Below are 17,932 nucleotides of genomic sequence, written 5' to 3' on the forward strand. Positions count from 1 at the left end.
TGTTTCATACCAAAAGAGCCAGTTCACCTTCTCTAGTATATTACACACTCACACAAGTGAACCAGGGCAGCTGCCCGCTTTATGATGGCTTAAAGAAAAATCGTTTAAACATTACATAATTGTTTGTTTTTAACTCAACAAGCCCCTTTTTGAGTGTTGACTGGAAATGAAATGCTAACATCAGGTGGACAACTGTCCTGGTTCACTGTTAGAGCGTAGGTTTACACCTGTAGGCAACGTGCTACACAGTAAACAGAACAAGCGACATCCCTTACCAAAGAAAATGGCATTTTCATTACAGCACCACTTGATTGTACAATCAAATAGATCATGACAGTATATACACAAGATAAAATGTGATAAATGCTGAAGCCGTTTTGGAACAGACTGCTATGGCTGGAAATCCTGGTGATTCTGAAAGAAGAAGGAAAAAAAAGAAAGACCTTAGTCAGTATGGAAGATGTAGATTTAACCAACAATGTATCTAAAGGTTCTTACCTTTGCATGAAAGTGCAATTTGATTACCTTACCAGTCCAAAAGTTAAGGGTTTACCATTGAAGGAATGCTTTTTTAGGAAGTTTGCTCTTAAGGTGAGGAGGAAGATTTTTTTGGTTTTTTTGAAATGGTCTTGGTATTTTTTTTTTCAGCTCTTTTTATGGAGCGTACTTTTTTCCACACTGCCAGCTTTCTTTTTTTTATTTTTTTTTTCTCCTTTTTCTTTGTTTTGGTTTCTGGCAGGTTGCTTTCAGACCATTTCAATTCCTTTATTTTTTTGTACAATCCAAAGTAAAGCCAAGAAATAAGAAGCCAAGCTTTCATACAAATTACAAACCAAAACATAAAATATTTACACAGAAGCAACTTAATACTATCCTGCAATAAAGCTACCATCTGTTACTGAGTTAAATCACAACACAAGTTTTTTTTTTTTTGTTTTTTTTAAAAATGGGCGCTCAACTAATGCATCTTTCAGAGACCAGATTTAACAATGCAGTTTCAGGTCCCCCCCCCCCCAAAAAAAAAAAAAAAAACTACAGTAAGAGCATTAAAAAAAAAAAAAAAATCAGCACTGTTTTATCTGGTTTACATATTAAAATTAAACCGCACAAAGTTCTTCTGCTAGTCAGCTATGTGTTAGGGGAAATAGGTCTAGCCAAAGTAAAATGTGGCTTTCACATTTCTGAACAAGCACTGAAAGATGCTGGATCGTCGTTCTTCATCCACACCAGTGATGGAGCGTCTGAGGAGCCTTCATCTGCGCCAGGGACGAGGCTCGTTGTCGTCTTCCTCCTCGTCATCGTCTTGCAGTAGTGCATCGTCACTCAGCGACTCCTCCGGGTACTGATAAAAGAAGGTAATATTACTATGGATGATTAAAAAAGCAGGAAAATTATGGGTTTTTTTTTACTGCATCATTTTAAAAGGTCTCAAAGAGCAAATAATTCACAATCTTATAGTATCATCTTCCAACTGCTTAATGAAAGCAGAGAAATTCATGCAAAATCTAAATAAAACCACAAGATATTCCTCTCTGTAATGTGTGACGGCTCCCTCTAGTGTTCTCAACACAATATTAACAGCTATTTAACATTCTTTCCTGCGATATATCTTAAGAGAGAACATCTAAAGGGTTTTAATAAAGTAAATATTTAATCATGAAAAGCACCAATCTGCAGGTGCGAACTGCACCGACCTCCTCGTCGGCTGGTTCTTTTTCTTCAGCGTCTGCTGCGCTGAGACCCGTGGCAGGCTTATGCCAGGCCAGGCGCAAGGTCTGGTTGTTGAATCTCACTCCGTGAAGCGCGGCCTGCAGAGGGATCAAGGTTTCACTGCATCAAACCAGGGTAAACTGCAGCTCGTACAGAGCTGGACCTAAAGTCAAGCATCTTAAATGAAGGGCAAATGAAATAGTTTCTCACCTGCTCGGCCTCCGCCCGCGTCTTGTATGTGACGACTGCGCAGAGCTTGTTTTCATCGATCTGGCAATCTTCGATCTCTCCAAATTGCTACAAATTAAAATGAGAAAGAAATTCTAGGTGAACAAAGCTAACCTGCTTCATTTAAATTTATGAAGGATTCATAAAATGAGAACTAATAGGGCGGTTTAAACGTGAACAGATACTTATTTATATGGCCCTTCGTTCTCAGCAAGTGGCTTTTATCACTTTCCGAGTCACTATAAGTCCAAGAGCCATGGTGCTTAAACTCAGTAAGGTCTGTTTTTTTAATTGACTGCCATAAATTAGTACACATTAGGAAAAAAAATAATGTCTGTGTGTTTTGCCCTTCCTCTTATAATAAAAGTTTAGCTTATTTTAGATTTGACAAAGTAGCTGTTAAAGATAAATGTATATTAACTCAAAGGTCACCGTGAGCTAGTAATTAAGCCTTATCAAAATCTGTATGCTGAACAAAAATGAAAACACTTTGCTTGATGTAATGTCTCTTTACACCATGGCAGCACAGATTTGTTCATCAGAGGACAACCTTGAAAACTTTTGGTTAACGGTAAAAACTGCCATTGAAAACACTGAACTGAGAACTCGAGTGAACAGTCGGTGTGATCGAGTTTTAGGATCCCACCTCTCCCGAAATACGGCCTGGTGACTCCAATCCGACAACTTTCTACAGGAAAAGCGGTACGGCGCCGTTTCAGACCAACTTACAGCAAAGTGCGGAAGTATGTCCACACGGTCTGCATCGGTAAAACCAGAAATCTCCAGCGCCCGAGGACGATGGTCCACAACTGAATGCATTGCAGCGCCCCTTCCACGGCCACGGGACCCCCTTCCCCGGGTCCTGACGGTGCCGCGACCCCGGGAATGGATGCCTCGGCCTCGTCCCGGTGAAAGGATTCCCCTCTTAGCTGCCTGAAAGACAAGCCAGGCACATAAAAACACGACTGAGGAAACTCATGCAGAGCGTTTCAAATTCTGAGAGCAGCAGCGCCCCCGTGTGGCCGCCGAGCAGACGGGATTTTGATTTCATGTTTAATTTATACCTCAATTTGAAGCTGGGTGCATTTGAGCTTTAACAAAGCCGTGTCCTCTCCAGCTTGAGTTTTCTGATACAGATCCAGCTCCGCGTCCAGCAGCTCCTTCTGCGCCTGAAAGAGACAGCTGGTTAGTATCTAATCTAAGAGTTAACAAGCGCCACTTCAATCTAGCGCAAACTACAATGTAAAGCAGAGGTACGGTGCCTTGCAAAAGTATTCACGCCAACAACGTTTCCACATTTCGTCCCATTTTAGCCACAAGCTTGAAGTGGGATTTTAGGAGATGAGCTGATGCAAAGTAGTGGAAGCAAAGGGGCTAATTGGCTTTAAAATCCTTCTACAAATAAAGTTATTCATCATGTGGGCCAAATTGGTCAACTAAAAGGTACTGAAGGGCCAAAACCTAGAACTAAAACTACCAAACAAATCAAACAGTGGTAGCTTGACTTAGGACTGTCCAAACTTCTGTGTTTTTCGAAATACGAGCCGTCTGTCAGACGATTTTTAGCTTTGACATTGTGAAAGAGGACGAAACAAGCTAAATTGGAAATGTTTAAATTGAAAATCGATTGATGACGCAGATATTCAGTTCAGCTCTTAATCTTCATGCCATCTGACCTCCAGATGTACATTAAACTGTATTCAATAAAACCTGTTTATTTCACTACATTCTATGGCATTTTTATACAATACTTTGTTATTTATAAGCTCATTTTTCTTATTTAAAACAATGGAAAAAAATGGCACTGATTCTGGGGGGTTCTGGAACAAATTAATGCCGTTTCAATGTTTCTATGGGGAAAGTTGATCTGAAAAATAAATACATGGTAAGAAATTATGAATTCAACCAATGAATTCAAGCTTAAATCAAGGCACCGCTGTATAATAATCTTTTTAATCTACAAAATATAAGCATGCAATATTTCAATAAAACAAAGTATTTATGTAGAAGGGGGATCTCCGCAGATGCAAAACTTAAAAATGGTTTTGATCCTTTGCCTCAATAAAAAGGGTTTCAGTTTGACAAATGTTTGTGCTTAATTTAATAAATTAATAAGAAGATTTTTTGTCTATTTGGAGCAATCATAACAGGATTTGGGTCAAGCTATCTTTGAATGAGTGATTTCAAAGCAGATTGTGGTGCACCAAAGTCTCCGCCTATGTATAATTTAATGTTAGAAGCCATGCAAAATAAATTAATGCATATATAATTTCTTACAATCTGAAAACCATGTCTTGGGTCACAATTGTGCCCGCCTGAGACGGTCCGTCACACACAAAGTTTTAGAAACATGGATCTCTGACACCACTGGGGGAAAACTAAATACCTGAGCTTTGCTCTTGGCGGTTCGTAGAAGGCTGCTGCAGCTGGAGAGGCCCTTTATCTCTTCTTGCAGTTTGGTGATGTTTTTCGTCAACGCGCCCAAAGTTTCCATGATCTTGGCTTTATCTTCTGCTTTCATCGCTTTGTTCTTTTCGAGTTTTGAAATCAAGAGCTGCGGAGGAGGAGACAATTACAAAACATTCACTCTACACAACACGCTATATCTAAACTCTTCTCAGACGATTTCTCGTCACAATAACATCACGCAAGATTACAAAAAAGTAAATGCAGAGAAGCAAAGAAGCACTAAGAGAAAAGATCCGTCATCGTTTTTTCGATAAAAGGTCTTCTGTAAGATAAGGGGTTTAATTTCCCCAAAGCTGTTTTTTTTCCTCTCAAAAACTAATTTCTATACGAGCTCTTAAAAACACACATAAGCTCAACATTCCTTTGGTAATTATTTTTTCTCCTGAGCCTCCCCCCCTTTATAGTCTGCCTCGCCATCCTCAAAGGCAAGCGGGTAAACAAACAGGTAAATAACTGCAGCAATTTACCTTCTGTGTCTCAATGTGCTTCTCCAATATCTCCTGCTTCTTCTTCCTCACATCCTGCTGCAGTTTTAGGGCCTCCTGTGTGAGCAAATATAAGAAATGGCTTGGTCCGTTTCCAGACTACTTTTTACAGCTCAATCCGCTCACTCCTACTTTTCCATCGGCTCTAACCTGCTTCTTCTTCAGAGCTTCCTCTGGGGTCCTCTGGGCAGGCTTCCGAGCAGCAGGATTGTATACAGTCTTTGTGATCCCCGTGGATGTGGAAAACACCTGAAGGAGGGGAAAAAATTAAATAAATAAATAAAAAAAAAACAGCATATTAAAGTTGCATGATCTGGAAAGTGAGAGGCTTTAGTGCGAAACTTAGAGGAGACTCACTTTTTCGACAGAGGCAGCAGGTTTGAGAGAGAAGCCTAAACGATCCTTTATTGACACTTTAGAGGGATTCTGAAAGAAAGGGGGCGGGGGGGGGGGGTTCTTACACATCCAGTGTAGATTTTGACACGTAAACGCAGCAAACCACGCCGTCCACACGTACCTGAGAGGCTATGCTGGAAACCTGAGCGGGTTCCGAGTTTGCAGGCATCAGGGGTCCGAGGCGATCCTTCACAGACTGCTTGAGGGTCGTGGCTGGCGGCTGAAACGGAAATGGATTTTCAACACACAATACGTTTCTCTCCAGTCTCACTGAAGCATAGGAGCATCTGCTGCACGTTTTCTTTGATTTTCACAAGCAACACTCTCATAGGGATCAAAAGAAGCCTAGAAGATGGTTGTACATTTAATAAACAAACAGATCGAAGTTACGCTCTACAAAATGTTCCCCAGTATTATGAAAATGCTATACTTTGTATTTCAACAAACTATGATCTAAAAACATGCTGTATTTTTATTTAGGGGTATAAACTTGCTTGTAATGCAAATGCAGAGTAGAGGAGACGACCTCTGATTACATGCCTTAAAATTCTGACTGTTTTCATTTGGCGGGCACAATGCAGACCATAGAAGTACAAAATCTGAGGGTTATTATCTGCTGTTTGAGCTCATTCTGTTAGTCCACGAAGCTGGTAGTTACATTTATAAGATCCTAAAGCCTAGAAAGATAAAACTGTACAAGAAGCACCTAAACCAGGGGTGTCCAAATCGTGGCCAGGGCCATTTGTGGCCCTCAGTATAATTTGGTGTGGCCGACGGCTGCAGTTAAAGAACGGAAAAATTTGGCTCAGTTTTTTTTTTTTTAGGATGAAACACGTTTCATCACAAACTTACATTTTCTTAAATGGAAAATATTTGGTACAACACAAAGCATCTTTCTTCTATTGCTACAAACATTGTGCGACTTCTGACTCTCAAACAGACAACCATTCATTAAACCTGGCTAAATACAGCAAGTTTAGGAAGAAGGTTCTCACTGTCTCCAAGAGCTTTGTTTAGACTAAAAATACAAAAACATTTGACCCATAAAGTTAGGAAATTATAAACCTTTGGTTTTTTTTCAAGAAGAATATCTAGGACTAGCCCTACAATAACTTGTTTCATTAAAATACTGTTTAATTTATTGCTGATCAGAAAAAAAATTACAATTATTCACAATGAAATTTGCTTTTTTAATAAAAAAAAAATAAAAAATGACCCATTAAGGACTCAACTTGGTGATTTTGGCACGTGGTGGTAAAAGTTTGGACATCCCCGCCCTAAACTCTCCAGAACTAATAGCGATTTTGTCCCTACCATTCATCATCTTGCTAAACAGGGACCTCATTTTGATTTTAGCACATTATTTTTGATCGGGTCATTCCCCGACTTCTACCTGCACGACAACAGCAGACGAAAAACCATCTAGTGCTACCAGATCTTTAATCACACTTAGAGTATTATAGTTTGTGAAAGGACGGTAAGCAATAAGTTGTCAGGGATGACCGGAAGTGAACTCGTACCATGGCTGACGGCGGCGGTGGATGAAGCTGCTGCGGACGAGACTGACCCGATCCGTCACTCGGATCCTCACGAAACCAGTGGACCTTGATGAAGCGGTTGTTGAGAACGGCTTCGGTGCTTTGCAAAGCTCGTTTGGCCTCTTCAGGAGAGGTGAACTGTATCAGAGCGCCCCCTGGGTCATTTTGATAGGCCACCTGTCACATTTTGGCAGTACAAACACAATTTATAAACCCAGAATTTATACACCTAATAAAAAAAAAGTCATTTATTTAATAAAAATTATTGCACAATTAACAACTATTCAATTAAAAACACCTTTAACAGCATAGAAAATTAACTCTGCAGACGGATAATTGATCATTGACATTCTTATGTTAGACCCAAGAATACCAATTATCAGCAAATTAGTTTCAATGACAAGTCTGCACAAAATGTTGTTTCTTTAACCTACAAAAGATGAGCCATGAACATTTCCATCTACGGGATCACAGGCACTGACCTGCAGGTTGACAATGGTGCCAAACTTGCTGAAATGCTCGTTGAGTTTGCTGATGTTGTTGAGGTCGGGGGGAATTTGCCGAACAAGCAGCTTGGCGTTTGGAGAGAACTGAGCTCTTTTTTGGTAGCCCTGGTGGTTTGGTTTGTTGAAGTTGGGTCTAGGTGCGGAAGAGACGGTTAAATAGAATACACAAATAGAAGTAGGAAGTGAAAGCGAACGCCTGGGTTTTTGAAGGACTTACTTGTCGAACCAAGGCTTCTTGCACGGCAGGCCTCCATCGTGGGAGGCAGCGGGCCTCTTCCTCGAGTCAGACTCCATAACGATTCTCATGCTGTTGTTGGGAATCTTCTCTGGAAACACAAGCACGGGCAGGTCTGAGACGGAGTTGCTCAGATCACACGACAAAAACATAAACGCTGTGTGATATACTGTGCAGCACCCCGCTTTCACACAGGCGAAAGGCTGGTTTTCAAGGCAATATTTTCAAAGTACAGATGAATTGTGTCCAATACCCCTCAAAGGCTGGTCCACCTCCCCCATTGTGAGGCCAATCAGGTTTGGTCTTTGGGCGTTGACCCGGTGTCGGTACATCGGTCTGGATGTGTTGGTGATACTGGGAGCCTCTGGATTGTACACGTCCGTGTCATAGTGATCTGCTCAGGAGAGATCGGAGCCGTCAGATACTCATAACACAGAGAGACGCGGCCCAAACGACTGATTTTAAAAAAACGCAGGATAGGAGCTCGTTTTAGACGTCCCAAAGCATTACCGGGGGTGAAATGCGGCGCTGAGGCTTGAGGAAGGGACGAGCGCATCCCGGATGTGACAATGGTGGGAACAGAGCTGGTGATGGAAATGGGCGGAGCATCCATGCCTGCAGGTTGTAACGGAGGAAGTGGTGGAGGCGGACCTGTCCGATAGAAAACAGCGCATAATTCAAAGAACATATTTGTGCTTCACGCTAATGTGCATTAACCCCTTATTTCTTTGCTTCTCTGTCGAGTGTATTTCAGAACTTTCAGATTGATTTTAATGTTAAAAGTTACAAACTAAAATACACAGCAGCCACTTTTATTTCAAGCTGTTGTTTAGAAAAAGAAATTACTGAACAATCTATTTTGCTGTGAACTTGAACCCATGATAAGGAGGGCATTCAGCCATTTGACTCAAAGCGTGCTGAAGCAGTGACATCTAAAAGTTGCAGGAAAACAGTGTGACTCTTGTGATCTGAACCATTCCTCTGTAACTCCGGCTGTGTTTTTAGAGTTCATTTCTGCTGGGCGGTGAACTCTTTCCGTTATTTAACCGTGCTCCTCGGGATGTTCAAGAGTTGGACAGGATTTCATGACCTAACCTCAAACGTCCACAACTTTCTCTCTGACCTGCATGCGGTGTCCCTCGATCTTCGTGACGATCTATTGTGAGATCAACCTGCTGCATTCTTAAGGTGACTGGTTGCACAGGCTTATTTTTTTTTATTATTTTTAGGGGCATCAATTTGCAAGTAGGTGAAAGCACGGGCGCCTGCACAGTTCAGATTTTTTTATTTTTAAAAGAAATAATTAAAACTAGGGCTGGACGATGTAGGAAAAAAAAAACATATTGATAAAAATTAAACTGATCAATATCGATAATTATGAACAAATTATCAACAAATTCAAAACATACATTCTAAGTGCAGCCCTGGCCATTTTATGCTGTTTAGTGACCTATTTTTAGATGCAGAACACACAAACACTGAATCCAAGCTCAACCCTTTATTCAACCAACAAAATTGCAAGTTTTAAAAAAAAGAGAAAAGAACACGTGCTCTCTGAACTCTTTGAAGGGGCGGAGCTTTCAGGGTCTGCGTTGTGATTGGTTGGGAGGATTTAATGTCTGAAATATTAAAACTTTTATTGTATTGAACTTTTTACTGACCCTTTTTGTCTATTATCGATATAAGTCTATCAATCGATATATATCGTTATTGAATTATTAAAACCATGTACGTAGGTAAGTCTGCAGTTGTAACATGACTAAATGTGAAAAAGTTCAAGGGGTATGAATGCTTCTGCGAGGCACTTTCTGTCTTTCATAATGAATAATCCTGAATCTTTGTAATCAGAGAGTAAACTAAATGTATCCCGGTTCCTACCTGCAACAGGTGGAAGACTGGGAGGAAGGGTGCCTGGTGGGGGCACAGGGGGTCGAAGGTTTACAGGTGGGGGGTTCATTAATGGCGGTGGAGGTGGAAGACCTGGCGGCGGTGGTTGGTCCACGCCTGGCATTGGTGGAGGCTGGAAGGGCAATATGTTTGGCAGATTGACATCCTCCACAACCACCGGATCGCTGCCATGATCGAACGGACACATGTCCCCTCGCATGCAGAAGCCCTTTTCTGCAAGACAACAGATTGTTGTCAAAAATCCCATTTTGACATCTTAAATTTTAAGATGATAAAAGATAAATTAGCTCTCCTACCATCATAGTCGCGGCATCTCTTTCTCTGTTGAGGTGGTGGTCCGCGATTGAAAGGTCCGCGGTCGACAGGGGGCTCGGGACGAAAGTCCGACCAGCTCTCATTGGTGGTGTTGTGATGATGAGTTGGGGCGATGACTGTAATGGTGCTACTCACTGTCGGATTGGGGAAGAGGGAAGGCGCTGTAGTGGAAACGATCACTGCTGGGGTGTAGACGTCACCGCTCTCGGCCCTGTCGGCTCGGTCGTGCTCATACTTGAGCTTCCCTGAATCCCGTTCTGTGGAAACACAAGATTAGCCGTAAAGAACAGCATTCCTGACGGCGAGCAAACATGGACCATCTGAAATCAGCAGTCCATCCCTAGGACATAATTACCACACACATTCTCAGTGGTGCTTTTACAGTCTGCATTCTTACCTCGGCTCCTGCTTCTGGACCGGGTTCTGCTTAGAGACCGGCTCCTAGTGCGGTCTCGATCTCTGTCCCTGTCCCTCTCCCGGTCTCTGTCCCTCTCTCTATCGCGGTCCCGGAGGCGCTCTTTGCTCCAGCTTCGGCTGCGGCTTCGGCTGTGAGTGTAACTGCGGCTGCGACCTCTCCTGCGGTTGTAGCGGTCGCGGTAAGAGTCCCTCCTCGGTGGCATGCGATCATAATCTCTTTTCCTGGAACGATCGTCTCTCTTACGGTCATCGCCTCGCCTAAAAGCGTTAACAGAGGCAAACATTAGATCAAAAGGAAGCAATACTTAAAGAAAGTGCTGTAGAACTAAACGGCTTACATACCTGCCATCTCTGCTGTAGCGGGAGCTTGACTGCAGAGGGCTATGATTCACTCGGCGAGGAAACTTTTTGTCTTTTTCTTCTTCGCGATTTGTTTGTACCTGTGCAGAAGAAATAAGTGCTATGTAAAAATGTCTTTCTCCAGAAAGAAAAGGCATAAAGTCAGATGTCAAAGCTCTAAAAAACTAAACGTCTGCATCCTAAACAATCTGTGAAAACAGGAGCACGACAATGTTTGTCTGCTGATCGCTCGGTGCAAAGTTCCTATCAGGCTCAAAAAGGAAACTATCAGGACAAACACTTGGCATGTATTATGTTTTATTTGAAGATTAATATATGTTTTTGTGTAGGGCTTTTATCGTAATAGTACATGACTAGGTCCCTTTAAAGGAGATGCAGAAATTAGCTGTTAAATGCCTACCTGAACAAACCTAAAGCGTGCAAACCCACATTATTTTACTTTATTCATATGCAAGTAGCTCACTCTGGTTACATACAAAGTTTTTATGAAAGGTAATCATATCTTACTGGTGTATTTGTTGTCATTTTGGGGTTTTAGGTTTTGTTTTTGCTCAATTTGTTAGTAAATAAAGCCTTTCGTGTTTATTTTTAACAGAGGAAGTACAATACTTCGCATGTGCAGCAGGGGTTAAAACAAGGAAGCGGCTAAAGGCTTTTAGCATTTTCCTGTGAAACAATGCAGAATGGTCCAAGATTCAGTGGGAAAAAAAAAAAAAACACAAAAAAAATATATGATTCCCAGAGGGAAAAGACTGGAATGTCACTGGGAATACAGTATGAATGTTAGTGTTTGCTGAAGCGGACGCTAAACCTGCTGAGGCTCAAAAGTGAACCCAGAGCTGACTAACGTGAATAAATGTTCCTATGTGAGGGTGTTAAAGTTGTTGTAGATTGTTGGTCTTCCATCACACCGAGCTGCCGCTTTATTACAAGGCATTGTAGAGGATCAGGTTCAGTCCGTTATTTTATAAATCAATTATTTACAATTGATTTATAAATTAACCAAACCGCATTATGACAGTTCTGCGATACTGCCAGTAGATGTCGCCACGTTCATCGAGCCCAAGAGGGGATTATTTTACAGATCAAAAAGGACCAACCATCACAACACTATCAGTATGGAGGCTTGGTGTATATAACCTTATTTTATCATTGTCAAATGGTTTTCCAAACATCACAAATTTTAAGGCACCCTTGAACAAACTCCTTATACTTCCTACGGACGCTAAAAACGCCTGTGATTTCCCTTCCACACCACTAGAAGGCAGTATGCTCTTTGAAACTCAACGACATGAACATACATACATACATACATACATACTAGTCCAAGTCATACATACAAACAATTCCTGCTTAAAAAGGCCCGACCACTAAATAAACTTTTACAATGGCAGGGACTCAAATGTATACAGACATTGGGCGAGCTTCAGCTGTTGCCTCAGGTTAGAAAACAACCACTAGTGTTTTAAACCGGTCGGCATCCCGTTATGCTGCGCGCATTCATTTCTACTCAATGCTGTCTTACAGCGCTAACCTGGCCAGCCACATTGATAATGTGTCTCTCTCTCTCCGTTCTGCACATTATCAATCTGGGACTGCTTCTACTAAATCTATTTGGGGAATGGTGGGGACATTCAGCCAAACTTTCCGAGCTGATTGGACGAAGTGACACGTAGTGCCCACCTACCAAAGGTGGGTTTTATCCAATCATGGTATCAAATTAAAACATAAGCAGCAGACATTATGAGAAACCACAACTTACAGGCAGATTCTGTTTTTTTAGGTGACATAATAATGGAGACCAGGATTTTTTCTATCCTAAAAGTTTTTCTATCCTAAAATCCTAAAAGTGTAGAACCTGTGTTCAAATTGTGGTGAACACGAACAACAGAAACTTAACAGAACTTTTTCATTTTGACCAAAAAACGGTGTTGTGTGCACATGGCATAATTGTTGAAAGAGTTGTGTGAACTGCTTGCTCTTTACATGTGGACTACAACCTTCTCAGACAGTGACTTGCACAAAAAAAAAGGACTTTCGTTGTGCATTCGAAGCTTACTTGCCACATTTAGTTGTATTCTAACTAAATGAGAGAAGGATGCATCCAAGAAGCCTCAAACTACTACTGACATATAGCGGATGCTGGTTACGCTTATTACATAAATAAAATGTGTAAATGACGCACCATTTAATTAGGTTATAATCAATATCAATGTGACAGAAATTCCTTTTTTCTTGAAAGACTCTGTTCTGCAACCGATAAATTAACAGGTGAAAATTCAGCTTATTTCCCCGTTCATTAAATGCATCAAAACTGAAAACCCATCCCATTTTTTTCTGTGTGTAGACGCATCCAGACTAAGAACGTTCTGTGATGCACTTCATTTACCAAAAATCAGATAAAAAAAAAAAAAAATCAGTGGCAAGGAACAGATTATTAATTCCTTTTCAAGCATTTACAGTCGTATTAAATTATTCTTTTTTTTTTCTTTCTTTTTTTTAAACAAACAAGTCTCCATGTGTTACAGTTCCTGGGAGTAAGAGATAAGATAGTCTTTATTGATCTCACAATGGAGAAATTTACTCGTCACATCGGCTCATACAGGAAGGTGCAGTGTAGGGAAGGTGCATTCAGTTATATACAGTGAATCTTCATATATACAATGGGTCAAAAAGAATACCAAAAAAATACAAAAAAGGAAATAGGAATGTAAATGTCTCATTTACATTCTTAGTGGTCTAAACTAGCAGGTCAGGCCTTAAAAAACACAGAACAAAATCAGTATGGCCGGTCGGTCAAAGCCTAATCGGTGCATTTCTAAAGTATTTTAAAAAGCTGTGCTGTTGAACATTGATGATTTGGTGAGAGAAAAAAAGAAGTTACCTCATCTTTCTTAGGCTCTTCCTTCTCAACTTTGACCTGTGGTTGCTCTGGCAGCGGTAGGTAGCTTTTGTTGCTTATGGCTTCAAAGAGCTTATCCACAAACGGCTGGGTCTCTGAAAGAAAGTAGAGTTTTTTTTTTTTTTCCTCCCAATTCTACTTGTCAAATATCTACAAAAAGTAGAAGTAAAATAACACACGACATCTGCACAATAAAGCTCTAACCTTTTAGCAGAAAAACGTCCAGCTGGTCAATACACAGGGCTTTAAGTTCCTTTTCACTTTTGTCCTTCTTCACCAAAGCAACGACATATTTTGCGAGAGCAGAAGGGTCAGCATCACAACTGGATGTTATAGCGAGAGAAAAAAAAGAGGGGGAGACACGTGAACGTGGAAACAGCTGCATTTACCACATTGGAAACGGCGTGAATTATGTTCACTATAAAGCAAAATGCAATGGCTACACACTCTACAGTCGATATTTATTTATTTTTCCGCAAACTAATGCCGCCTCCTGTAATTAACAGCTGCGTGGGACAGACGTAGTATGCGTGGCTAATCATGCTAACGGTACTTACATGGGCTCCAGGGTTTCAGACAGCCATGTTTTCAAAGCATCGAGGTTGTCAATTATCATCTTCAATCCACCTGAACTCTCCCTCCGCCACGGCCCGAGCTGAGGCTCGTTAAATCGAGGTTATGTCTCTGTTGAAAATAAGGGCCCACATAAACCGGTCAAACTTTCCAGTTCACCTGCTGGTGGTATTCGGCGACACCGATGCTAACAGCGCCGTTAGCTAACTCGCCGCGATTACGTTCGTTAGCCCGGTTGTCTTAGCATATGTCTTTCCGGGCCCTAAACGCACAAAAAAAACTATTTTCGGAGCAGCGAACTTACTGTTAAAATGCAGAGAGGGCAATTTTATTGTTTTACGAAGTTTAACCAATTATCGTCGTAACTTGTGGCTGTTTTTTGAGCTGTTAAAATACAGTGGCATCCACGTTTAGATGCTACTTCGTCTCCGAGTATTTACTTCCGCTCGTATTCACGTTCACTGTATTCTGGAAAAATCGCGAGATGGAGATTTATCCGTGCCAGACCGCCAAGATTTATTTTATGGCGACGTCAGTCAGCTTGGTTACCTGACTCCGCCAGATAGATTTGCTCCGCATATCCATCTGGAAACCTTCCGTTGAAGTAATTTTGGGAAGGGGCGAAAATACTGGTTAGCTGATTGACCTATGTTGGTGATAGACGGGCCAAATAAACCAATCAGATTCGTCGTCGCTCGAGCGACGACGAAAACACAACCACAAGCCAAGCTACTCTTGCTGCTGCAGGTAAAGGCTCGTTAGCTCAGCAGAGAAATACTCTGTAATTTCGATAAAACCTGCTCGATAGCCACGCTAACGCTAGTTTCATCGGCTGAAGCCGCCATGTTGTTTAGACTGAACTGACGCGCTTCCCGTTGCGTCACACCTCAACCCGCCTCAAAGCCAACGCTGATTGGACGTTCGTTTGGTGAACGGCTCCAAATTTTCTTTAACGGAGAGTATCCAGACTGATCTGCGAGTGAAACCTTGAAACCTCGCGAGATCAGGATGGTCTCACGAGGCTATCAGCTTGGATGTATGGGAGTGCAAAATGCTCAAAATTAACCAAATAAATTAATAGATAAATTATAATGCAAACCATGCTTGGCATCTACAAATCATGTTATACATTGATAGGGAATTAAATTCACAGGTACATTTTCAATGCGCCACATTAAGATTTGTTTGTCAGATTAAAAATTTCTTTTGAAAATAACATTTAAGCAGGTATTAAACAGAATGTTTATTAAAACCACATGTCTGTATTAAAAATATAATCATAGTCAACAGAAATAGAGGCTGAAAACATCTGTTTTTCATTCATATATATGTACACATATAGGGAACAGCTGGGGTTACATTGTGTTGTTTAAGTGTTCACTTCATTTTTTAGCAGTATATGTGTATGTGTATATATATATATATATATATATATATATATATATATATATATATATATATATATATATATATATATATATAGAGAGAGAGAGAGAGAGAGAGAGAGTCATCCTGTTTTTCTATCCCTGCCCTCTCTCCCTATATTTGACATGTAATGTCAAAGATTTCATTCTATATGGAAACATAAAAAATTATTTAATAGTGATTTAAAAATATAACAAATAGACAATATTTACAAACAGATGGTACACAAGCATGCATCAATATCTCTTGAGTGGACTTGCACTACTCTCACACATTAAGAAGAGTATTTGGTTCCACTGCTAAACGACATTTTGTGTACATTGTATCATTCATATTGTGATGCAAACTAAAGTATGAATCCATCCTGCCTTGCATAAACTGTTCAGACTGATGGTGGTAGTGTAATAAGATGAGGAATATTCTTGGAACACTTTGGGTGTCAATGTACAAACTAAGCATTACTTAAACACCATACCCTACCTGAGTGTGTCTGCCGACTAAGTCCATCCCTATAATGCTCCTGTGTACTGACCTTCTAATGGCAGCTCCGAGCAGCCTAAAGCTCCACATCACAAAGCTCAAATAATCTCAAATAGGCTACTCATTGTCATTGAACATGACAGTTAAAGGTACACCAATGGCCCCTTCAAACACCACATCTCAGTCCAAAAGAGCCCCTTTGGGATGTGGTCGAACAAGAGATTTGCATCATGAATGTGCTGCTGACAAATTTGATGCAACTATTGCATTGATTTTGATTCATGGAGGATTATTCGTGAAACCTGTCTGATTCAATGGCACTAAGAATTAAGGCACTGCTGAAGGCCAAAGGGAGTATGACGCAGTACTGTTTAGCTGTATCTGATAAAGTGGTGGGAGAGTGCATTGATTTTCAAGTTAAAACCGGTTCATTGTATGTACATCAGTTATACATTAATTTCTACCCTTCGAAGGCTGTCCCAAATTACCTGAAACCTGCTGTTCCAAATCGCCTGCCTGAAATTGATAACATTGGACAACAAAAGAAATTACTATTTTAAAATATAGAAATATAATTTCTAAACAAAACAGTTTTGATGCATCATGCATGTTTTATCTCATAAATCTCTACAGGACATTAGTCATGCGCGTCATATTCTTGAATTCAAATCTACCATTTGCCTTACCTCAGAATTTCAGGGTTCAACTTCACATTTGATTTTGATCACACAAATTATAGAATATTAATGCTGTTTGAAGAAACCATGCAGCATTTAAAAAATTGTTTTGAATACAATAACTGTTTGCGCACTCATTCCATCAGTACCCCAGCATTTTTACCCAAAAACATAAATTACATGTTGCTTCACATATTTCTAAAGTATCACGGGTACATTATACATCGACAAAGTTTTCTTGTTTCCATGTTTGTTACAATGCTTTCATGCATATATTAGTGCTTATGCAACTCTAAAAGACTTTCACCAATGATGTAATGAGCTGTCACAGAGATCAGGGTCTACCCTGTCATCAATAGTGTGGTACACACAAACACATGGGATATGGCCTTTCACAACAGGAGCTCTGCTGTTCTCCATGTTATTTAATAATGTCCTTGCCAGACTTAAAGTCTGGTCAAATAAAGTCATATTCCACAGAGGTACAGTACAGAGGTCTTAAAATATGATGAGTGTGTGCCCTCCTCAATTTTTATGCTTGAATAGTGTTGGCTTTGTGCCTGGCAATACATGTCAAGTTTTTCCTCATATGAACCTTATTTTACTCATTAATAAATACGAGAAAACCTTGAAGTGAGCTTGATTTTAAGAATTATTGTTGACAGTTAAAGCTTGCACGCAAAACTTTTGTTCAATGGACAAAGAGCAATCAGATAAATAACAAAATAGTTTGAAATAATGATGTAGAAACAGCCTTTGTCATGTGTTATCATGTCTAAAGTAATAGCTTGTTTAGGAGGTTTCTCTAAGTCCAAAGGAAGTGTGTCCTTTCGCTATACCCCAAGTCCACGTCTGATTGGCTGATCAGTCTCTGACCCTGGAAAGACTTGCTTCTGATTCTGACCAAACCTTAGAATTGTTTTGAAAGACTTACTGATCCACTTTTAACATTTGGTTACTTTAACTGTATTTTTGCTCACGTAATTTGCTGTATTTAATTTTAGTACTATTAAGTAAAGCTCCTGCTAGATTATGCTGTCTTTTTCCTTGCATAAACACCACAGAGACTCTCTCTGCTTAACCCTGTAAACTTATCTAGGGAAGCTTTCAACTTTAATATTAGTAATTTGACTTGTGGATTCAATATAGTTAAGCTCTAGATATTCACAGCTTGTACAGTAACTGTCAAAATGCCATTGTCCGAGTGACCTCAAGGCCCACAGCATCAGCATCCCAGATGGGAGCTCACAGCAACCCACCACCGAAGTACTATGAAGCTAACAGTTATTACAAAACAGTACATAATGC

General features: G+C 40.4%; 1 protein-coding gene across 1 annotated transcript; it reads right to left on the minus strand.

The window, feature by feature from the left end:
* Window positions 1-266: 266 nt before the first annotated feature.
* On the minus strand, window positions 267-14,605 carry rbm26 (RNA binding motif protein 26). Its single transcript, XM_012874419.3, has 23 exons — window positions 14,347-14,605; window positions 14,027-14,153; window positions 13,674-13,792; window positions 13,452-13,564; window positions 10,550-10,647; window positions 10,188-10,465; window positions 9,772-10,047; window positions 9,446-9,688; window positions 8,078-8,218; window positions 7,821-7,961; window positions 7,550-7,658; window positions 7,309-7,465; window positions 6,809-7,003; window positions 5,410-5,508; window positions 5,250-5,318; window positions 5,043-5,141; window positions 4,875-4,949; window positions 4,325-4,492; window positions 3,003-3,107; window positions 2,668-2,871; window positions 1,921-2,007; window positions 1,695-1,808; window positions 267-1,342 (listed from the first exon to the last, which is right to left on the minus strand). The coding sequence occupies exons 2-23, from the start codon at window positions 14,083-14,085 to the stop codon at window positions 1,253-1,255; spliced, it is 3,039 nt and encodes a 1,012-aa protein (XP_012729873.2). The 5' UTR covers window positions 14,086-14,153; window positions 14,347-14,605; the 3' UTR covers window positions 267-1,252.
* Between the last annotated feature and the right edge of the window lie 3,327 nt (window positions 14,606-17,932).

The sequence above is a fragment of the Fundulus heteroclitus genome, chromosome 4 (assembly GCF_011125445.2).
Source record: "Fundulus heteroclitus isolate FHET01 chromosome 4, MU-UCD_Fhet_4.1, whole genome shotgun sequence".
NCBI lineage: Eukaryota > Metazoa > Chordata > Actinopteri > Cyprinodontiformes > Fundulidae > Fundulus > Fundulus heteroclitus.